The sequence below is a fragment of the Ylistrum balloti genome, unplaced genomic scaffold, assembly GCF_031769215.1.
Source record: "Ylistrum balloti isolate Yb309-2 unplaced genomic scaffold, AGI_CSIRO_Ybal_v1 Utg369664, whole genome shotgun sequence".
Lineage (NCBI taxonomy): Eukaryota > Metazoa > Mollusca > Bivalvia > Pectinida > Pectinidae > Ylistrum > Ylistrum balloti.
This window is the reverse complement of record NW_026781913.1, coordinates 415,151-424,887: the sequence shown is the minus strand read 5'-3', so window position 1 is coordinate 424,887 and position 9,737 is coordinate 415,151. Positions and strand designations below refer to the sequence as shown.

At 34.5% G+C, this 9,737-nt stretch overlaps 2 protein-coding genes across 2 annotated transcripts; one reads left to right on the top strand and one right to left on the bottom strand.

Annotated features, from left to right (window-relative positions):
* Positions 1–985: 985 nt before the first annotated feature.
* LOC132559677 (sorting nexin-20-like) lies at positions 986–6,565 on the bottom strand. The gene is made up of 3 exons (XM_060224298.1): positions 6,364–6,565; positions 5,393–5,508; positions 986–3,835 (listed from the first exon to the last, which is right to left on the bottom strand). The coding sequence occupies exons 1-3, from the start codon at positions 6,521–6,523 to the stop codon at positions 3,164–3,166; spliced, it is 948 nt and encodes a 315-aa protein (XP_060080281.1). The 5' UTR covers positions 6,524–6,565; the 3' UTR covers positions 986–3,163.
* Positions 6,566–6,903: 338 nt separating this feature from the next.
* Positions 6,904–9,084, top strand: LOC132559761 (zinc finger protein 415-like). Its single transcript, XM_060224389.1, has one exon. The coding sequence runs from the start codon at positions 6,904–6,906 to the stop codon at positions 8,890–8,892; it is 1,989 nt and encodes a 662-aa protein (XP_060080372.1). The 3' UTR covers positions 8,893–9,084.
* The last annotated feature ends 653 nt before the right edge of the window (positions 9,085–9,737 follow it).

The following is a 9,737-nucleotide window of genomic DNA, read 5'->3' as shown; positions in this document are numbered from 1 at the left end:
AATGTTTACACTGAGGTATAATATATTTTCTATCACAAAGGTTAAACTGCATCATACATAAAGTAAATTATACATTTAACTTATTGAGATTATTGGCACCAAAATTATAAACAAAACAACATGTATAAACTGAGATATTTCAACAAGACATAAATTGATCCATAAATTGACTAGATAGTACGACTAACAAAACGAAAGAGATTCAGTAAACAGCCTGAACTGTACTGCTGGATAATTTCAAAACAATCAGACAAGATTTACATTAAATTGCTGTAGTGATAAATATGTGTTGGGGTTTTTTGTTTTTTGTTTTGTTTTGTGAGAATGATTCATCTCTGAAATACCATACTGTTCATTATTTTCATGGGGCTGATACTGTCACTATTAAAGCAATCACAAAAATTTAATCTGTAAAACAATAAAAAATGTTTGTTTAAGATGTCCCTTTAAAACTAAAATTTGAATCTGTTGAAATATCATTCCATGTTTTTTCAAAATTAGTGAAAATTTTGACCAATCTAATATAGAGTAGCATTGATTATCAATGGCAATAACTTACATAGTGAAATAAAAAAATAAATTTGTCTGAGTAATGTAAACCATGAAAAAAGCAAATGAGTATTTGTTTAAGTAATTATATCTACAGTAGGACAGATATATCCTTCACATTTATGAATGCCTTGTTAACAGAAATGTAAGAAACGTTATGACAAAAGGACAAGTACACATTAAATATCTAAAAATTCAACATATAATCTCCCTATTTCTAAAAGTAAACTGATTTGTTACCAATACTCAATTATGAAACTTTGAATCTGTCATTTCACTATCTTAATTATTCCATGAAATATCGAACTCTACCTCCAGTAAGGTAGGACAAATACTTTATTTACTTTCACACAAATCTAGCTCTATGTAAATTACTATCACACAAACCTAGCTCTATGTCCAGTAAGGGTAGGACAAATATGTCCAGTAAGGTAGGACAAATAGTTTATTTACTTTCACACAAATCTAGCTCTATGTCCAGGAAGGTCAGGACAAATATTTAAATTACTATCACACAAACCTAGCTCTATGTCCAGTAAGGGTAGGACAAATAGTTTATATACTTTCACACAAATCTAGCTCTATGTCCAGGAAGGTCAGGACAAATATTTAAATTACTATCACACAAACCTAGCTCTATGTCCAGTAAGGGTAGGACAAATAGTTTATTTACTTTCACACCAATCAAGCTCTATGTCCAGTAAGGGTAGGACAAATAGTTTATTTACTTTTACACCAATCAAGCTCTATGTCCAGGAAGGGTAGGACAAATAATTTATTTACTTTTACACCAATCAAGCTCTATGTCCAGGAAGGGTAGGACAAATAATTTATTTACTTTCACACCAATCTAGCTCTATGTCCAGGAAGGTCAGGACAAATATTTAAATTACTATCACACAAACCTAGCTCTATGTCCAGTAAGGGTAGGACAAATAGTTTATTTACTTTCACACCAATCTAGCTCTATGTCCAGGAAGGTCAGGACAAATATTTAAATTACTATCACACAAATCAAGCTCTATGTCCAGTAAGGGTAAGACAAATAGTTTATTTACTATCAAACAAATCTAGCTCTTTGTCCAGTAAGGGTAAGACAAATAGTTTATTTACTATCACACCGACCAAGCTCTATGTCCAGTAAGGGTAAGACAAATAGTTTATTTACTATCACACAAATCAAGCTCTATGTCCAGTAAGGGTAAGACAAATAGTTTATTTACTATCAAACAAATCAAGTTCTATGTCCAGTAAGGCTAAGACAAATAGTTTATTTACTATCAAACAAATCTAGCTCTATGTCCAGTAAGGGTAAGACAAATAGTTTATTTACTATCACACCGACCAAGCTCTATGTCCAGTAAGGGTAGGACAAATAGTTTATTTACTTTCACACCAATTAATCCAGTCCCGCATCTTGTTCCACTTCTCGATGACTTTTTTTACAGATCTACAATCCCTATCAATGTCTATTACATCCATTTAGTACAACAGAATTGTGTCCTACTAAACACACTTCTATGTAAAACGACTTTTTGTAATCAGAAACCTCTCTATTAAGAATGGAAATAAAAATGGTCCAAGTATACCATGTGTTGCATCCAGACAATAAACTGACTATAATCTCAATATATGATTAACAGATAATTAAAACATTGATTAGTTTAAAGCACAAAATTCTGAGGTATTGGGCAACATTATTGCTTCTTGTCCCTATTATGCAAATCAGATGACTATATTTATACACATTGTAATTGTTTATTGATTCAATGAGAGTCCATACTTATTACCAATGTAAACAATGTAACTAGTTTAATCCAGATATATATTATCATTTGTGTCATTTTACAGCTGTAGAAACGAAACGACAAGAATTCTCACAATTCCAGCCACGACTAAGAAACAGATCGAACACAATGATATATATATATATATATATATATACATGTATCATATATGCAAACTATTATCAAGCAAATGTTCAATAAATTTTCCAGATCTGGAGTGAAAAATAGGTAAAACTCTCCTATTATTGAACACAAAACTTAACATACTGCTAAAAATCACAGCAAAAGCACCATTCTAGTGACTCAAACCAGCAGGAAAAACTAATTCATGAAATAACTGGCACCTATTCCAATCTTTTGTCAGGTTCATGAAATGACCATTGCTTTGCTAAGTTATATATTTCCATGATCCCTGCCAGGGAGTATACTATTCAGCTCTTGAAAGAGATCTAGATCCTGACATGGGACCATATACCTGCCAACCAACCAGAGACGTAATCAAGAACACTGGTTTTCCTCTGATGACAGATACTGACAATTGAAAATAATCTAACAAACATTCAGAATGTGTTTAAAGTAACAATTTTCATCAGTAAGCCACAATATTGCCTGTATATCCTTAACATGTATTAAGACAGTTAATCACACAGCTTCATCATCATCCACATTACAAGGATCTATGAACTGTTAATACTAGTAGATGCAGATTTATTGAGCTCTATCTATCACTGAATTCAAATGTCCATGAAATAGTCATTTAATGAAAACCGCCAAAACTGAGCCTCACAAAACATTCTGATTTTACGGTATATCTTACAAACGGAATGTCAACTTTTAAACCTGTCCAGTACCACGGCCTTCAGATTGATGTCTTTTTCGGTATTAATGCCATCCTTACGGAGCTGGGCTAGACTAGCTTCCAGATGAGCTTTGTCCTTTCCCTGCATCCAGTGGAAATAAATATCGAGGTGCAGCAAAGGGAGATAATGTTTATCACTCCTATTGCCTTGAAGGCATAAAAGAGCAGAGTCTGCATACTTAAGTGCCATGCTGATCTTGTCAATGGCATGATAGCAAATCACAAGACTACAAAGTGTCCCAACCACGTCAGGATGCCAGTCGCCTTGTAACTTCTCTTGAACTGGCAGGCACTTTTCCAAAATGGAAATAGCATCAGAGTAACATCCCCTCTCCATGGCAGCATAACCCTCTCTCAGATCTTCCTCATAGAAAAATGAGACAAATTCAGGCGAGAATCTGACCTTATGTATAGAGAAAAGGTGAGTAAGATACTGTTCAAAGGCACGACTTCGACGAGCTATTGTTTCATTTTTAAAGTTACCCATCAACAATTTTCCTGGAAATGATACTTCCTCCATCAGGTCTGGAAAACGTTTACGAAGACACACATTCAATTTTTCAAAATCAGAGTATCTTTTCTCCACAGTACCAGGAACCTTCTGAATCTTGTTATGACTGCTCACCAATATTGTGTACTTCTGTCAAATACAACAAAGGCAAACAATTACTAGCTATAGGCAATTCAGGAATTTCAATCTTTACTTGCTGGATTACGATCAATGAACCAACTTTCTGAATTTTAGAATCAGCAGGAGACTGTGGACAAACAGTAGAAGACTGAATGTTACAGTGACCAAACAATAGCAATCAGAAGACTTCAGTCAATGAACTTGAAATAGTGACCAACCACAGCTAGCTAGTAACCTAACAGTCATATAAGGTGTTTAAATAAAAAGATCTTCAAACTGAATTCCATTTTTCTTTTATATATAAATCACCATATCTATTAAGAAAAGGCCCAACACCAGTTAGTTCTATCTCAGGTACATTGTATCTGTTCATCAAATATTACCTTAGGTCTTATATAAAATTCTTAAAAGTTTTTAACACATGCAATAGAGGCCTTATAATAGATCAAGGTCATTCATATGAAGAAACAAGGCATCATCAGTATCTTGATCTTATCAAACTTATCAAAAACATTTTGTTTCTTAACTGGCCAATTAGCAGTAATCAGCTGGGGTTGACAAAACTTGAACTTAAAATCATCAAAATTTTTTTCACATATTAGACACATGTGGCCTTAAAAAATTGGTCAAGGTAATTCATTTGAGAAAAATTCAATATATAGCACTCTATCAAATATGCTGATCAAATATTAGGTCAACATATTGACCACTTTGGCAATGAAAATAGGTCAAGGTCATTTACATGATGAAACTTAATAACACCACATGTCAGGTACCTCAGATATTAACATGTATGGAGCTGCATTCTATATTAGCATGTGCACTTTTGTAGAGCTGTATCAGATCTTAACACACCTGGAACATCAGTATCTAATTTTAGCAACATGTGAGTAACATATGTACCACAAACTGGAAAATCTAATTTTGAATTAGTGCACCTGAAGTATCAATAAGGAGCTGAAAAGTTTTAGTACAGTTAAAAATGGAGTATCGCTCAAACAAGAGGACTATAGGGCCTGTATCACTCACTTGGTTTAGTTTGCTGAAACTGATTGATTTAAATTAGAGGAAAAGTATTGAAAACACCTGAATCCATTTCCCCTATTTACTGCTGCCCATCCTGCCCCAGAGGAACAATAATCACCATCTACACAAAATTAATTCCCTTTCACCCAAGAATGAATCAGCAGGATTAGGTTTTTACAGAATTTACTCCATTTCCCCTATCCTTGGTTGTTCACACCAGGTGAGATAAAAAAACTATTGAATTTTAAGCCGATTCAGATTTAAGCACAACACAAGTAAATACATATAAGGAGCTGTATTAGATATATATCAGTACACTGGAGTATCACTAAAGAACTTATATCAATGTCTCAGCTAGGACTCTAACCCAGGACATCTGATTCAATAGTCTTACACTCAACAGAATGGCTAAAGACAAGTTCTCTCTTGCCGAAAGTTACATTTAAATTGAGGCTAGTATTTTTACCACGGTTACATCTTTGAAATAATGTGTAGATATTTATGAGAACTTTTAATATGTTTCAAAGAACATGTACCTACCACAAAGCTTGAGCGCCCATCTTTGATTTTATCCGCTGATATCACATCAAAACTAACCATGCCTGTCCCAGGGAAATCACCTTCAAATGACACTGATCCTGCAGGGCTGGCCAAGCCTACAATAATAGAATATTATGTTTAACAGTCTATCTATGTATATATCTCTTGAACTGTTTACTGTATGAAACACATTTCATCACTGTAGTACCAATATGTAACTAGCTAGATCCTACACATATGTATCTTCATACCCAGTCCCTGCATCATTGTGCACCTCAACGTCAATTAAAGTTTTTTTGTCTTTAAATATCAAACATGTCTCTTTACTAAATGTTTAGCAGTGAAATAAAAGGTCTTTATCTGATAATATGAGCCATTTCCTCACTGTTTTAATTATTTCATTCATTTCATTAATGAAAAAGCAGTAATTTGCCAAGAAAATATAATTTGCTCCTAAAGTACATTGTGGTTCCATTCAGGAACAACTCTGGTATACTTGTGAATATATAATGTATAATGTGAAAAAAAATATACTGCATTGTATAGGCTGGTCAACTTTAATAATTGTGTTGCATCTTAAGGTGTGGTATTTACTTCTTTAATTTGAAATGTTTGAAGACGTATCATAGTTGTAAACACTACTGTATTTATTATTTAAAACTTAGAAATAGAGTGCACAAAATTGAGAAAGGTGACAAAAAGGTTACAAATAAAAATATGAAGATATGGTTCATCAAGTTTTAAACTTTGATATTTTTCATGAGTGGGAAACACACACACAAGGTTTAGTCCATGTTTTTTCGTTGGCCCTAGACAAACTTCCTCAGTGCTAGGAGGGGGCTTTTCACTGTCTAAGGCGATATTAAATTCCTCCGAAATTTCCATACCTAATCTTTTGGATTGTGTTAAAATAAATATCACAACATTTACACAAAATTTGGCGCTGTCCAAAACTTATACTTGACACACACTTTTTGCATCTTCCTCTTTGTCTTCTATTTCCAGAGTGAGGTTTGTTTCAGGAAAAGCATCACTTTCATCCAATAACACGAGATCCTGGACATCATCTCGATGAATGCATGCCCTCTCCAAATTATTTTTCATTTGGTCCTTCCTCAGAAGAGAAGCCATACTTTTAGGAAAGTGTACAAATATAAACAAATGTCAACATTGTTCTCATCTGACAGCAGAAACAGGAAGTTTATATTTTGTTAACTCAGGGGATAACTCCTTTTCTACGATTAGTATATTTTCGGAACACCTTTAGGCTTATTATCCAAAACTCGCAAAAACGAAAGTAGATTCGAATGGATTGAAATGGGAGCGGTCAATGTGGCTAAACATAATTTCCCTAAGTTAAAGGAATTCAAATCATTTCTCCTACTTATTCTATGAGTAATAACTACTCGGTTTATAAAATAAGTAACTATATGTATATAACACATTTTTTAAAGAACTTAAAATATTTTCCTCCAATTGAATTGCAATGAAATTCCGTTGTCATTTTCAAAATGGCGTCAGGAGAAGACAGGAAGGCGTCCTTCGGAGATGAAAATCAGCTTTCGGCGATACTCAGTGAATTGAATGGACAGAGAAGTGAATCAAGGTTTTGTGATGTCATCCTGAAAGTATGTGGTGATCAAATATTTGCCCATTCAAATGTTTTGGCCGCAGCAAGTCCTTATTTTGCGTCCTTCCTTGGGCTGGGGCAGGATTCACCACGGGCATTTTCCCAAAAAAATCCCCAGATCATCGAAATTCACATTGATGGTAGTGATGGAGATAGTGGATACGGAGACGCTGTGCACAGAGTGGTAGATTACATGTACACAAGTAGTATTCTCTTGAACTATAATGTTTTGACTCCTGTTTTGGAAATCGCCAAAATTATGCAAATGAACAAAATCCTGGAATTCTGTGATCTATTCCAGCGAGGGGAAGATAGTGTGAATTCAAAAGAAACTCAAGCCAGTTCAAGTGACGCAAATACTCAGACAACTGTGACATACTCCCATCATATTGACCCCGATCCAAGCAGCACAAATGAAAACCTTGAACAACCACCGAAACCATTAGTAAAAAGGAAAAGAGGTAGACCTAGGAAAACGGAAGCCATCGCACCACTAGATATTCCAAAAGAATCTGATCAACATGAATTGAAGGAAGGGACAGCGTTGAAGAACGTGTATGAGCAAAATCATAAAAAGGAGGAAGTTAATTCAGAGACTGAGGAAGATGTGTTTAAAGATGCTATCCAGTCAGAAATACTGACATATGATGAAGACAAATTTGAAACTACGAACATAGATGAAGATGTACCTGAAAGCACACCAGATGGTCGACCAATACGAAGAGTTCGTGGCAAACGACCAAAATATTTTGAAAATTATGTTGACAGTCCCATGGTTTGTTACAATGTTTCTAAAACTAAATCTGGGAGAGAAGTCTATGAATGCCAGGATTGCCCTTACAATTCTGAAGTCATGTATCATTTCAGACGACATCGCTCATCCCATATGAATGCAAGCTCGAAATACAAATGTGACAAATGTGACTTCACCACTCCTCGGCTTAAAGTTCTAACTAATCACCATCGAAACCATTTGCATGAGGCCAACAAGTGTAGTTTCTGTGATTTCCAAGCTGATGACAAACAAATCCTGAAAGAACATCTGGAAAAACATTCTGGACAATATCCATATTTTTGTCAGTTTTGTGAAACCAAATTCAAAACGAAAACTCAACTAAATATTCATCTTCCAAAACACTTAGACAATAAGCCATTTGTTTGCACAGAGTGTAATGCTGGCTTTAAATGGAAGCATGCACTGAAGAACCACATGATTACTCACAGTCAAACAAAGGACCATCTTTGTGATATCTGTGGGTTCACCACAGCACACAAGAGCCAGCTGAAAGCACACAGACTGATACATACTGGTAACACATACAAGTGTGAAGTTCCGGGTTGCACATTTCAAGCAACAAAGCGACAAAACCTGAAATATCACATGTTAACACATACCCATGAAAAACCTCACCAGTGCGAAATATGTGGACAAAGTTTTTCTTTGGTGAAAAATATGAAGAGACATATGTTACTTCACACAAATACACGTCAATATAAGTGTAAATTATGTGTGTTCTCCACAACCCGCTACGACAAGCTCAAAGACCACATGTTAAAACAGCATGGAGAGGGAGAATTGCCGAAAAAGAGGTTTAGATTAAATGACTATCAAAAAAGTGTGGTTCCAGGAGAAACAATAAACTTTGAGGAACTTGGTGATGGCGAAGTGATACCAAACATTGTGCATGTTGAGAACACTATGAGCACAGCACAATGTAAGGTTGATGATAGTAGTAGCGGCGAGCAACAAATCTTCATCACAAACCCAGCAGGAGAACCATTTCCAATTACGCTTACCAGAATTGACAGTATGGAAGGAGTTAACACTGGGTGTTACCAAACTATCCAATTGGTGGCTCATGTTGAGTAGAAGATATATTTACACATGCATTCATGCACTGAAAAGGAAATGACAGTAGCAAAAAATTGTCAGTTTTCAAGGAAATTAGCACCCTTACACTAAGACAGTTATTACATTATAACAAATTTGACAAGATGATAATTGCTATAAGTTCTTGTGACTCTTATTTATATACTGATGGATCATTGCACCATTATTATATACCAGATCAAATATTATGATAAAGAAGTAATGATTTGAGATAGATTTGTTTGATTAAAAAATGAATTATTTATATATCTATTATGAATTAACTACCAGATCAGAGATGTAGCCTTAGTGTACTTATGACTATCTCCAATTAAGTGATACATGATTATAAAATAGTAGCACATTTTAGAATTTTTATTGTAAGCCTTCAAGAGCCTGCATTGAGCATTCCACTTACATGCATTACCACCAATTCTGAGTGTAGGTATATAACTAGCTACCAGTCTCAATTTTTATGTCAAGGCAGTTGGAGACATTTCTATTTTGTCGGAGTTGGTTCTCACTGATATTTTGCACTTTGTTACACGGTGATGTATATGTACAATTCAATTCCGTTATTTATTACCTTGAGCCTTGTGAAATGTTAATTTTTATTACGTCTTATCAGCTTATTGTATACTGTCAAAATGTCAAATTTTCTTCTCAACTAATTACATTATTTTTTCGGTATTTTAATTTTTGTTACCAAACTTTGTCCATAATTTTTTGTAAAAAATCAATACATATTCTGAGGACAATCCTGTTATCATACTGACCAGAATGTTTCATGTCTTCCTACACAAATTGTTTTCACTTGTGTAACAGGGAATGTAATTGTTTTGGCT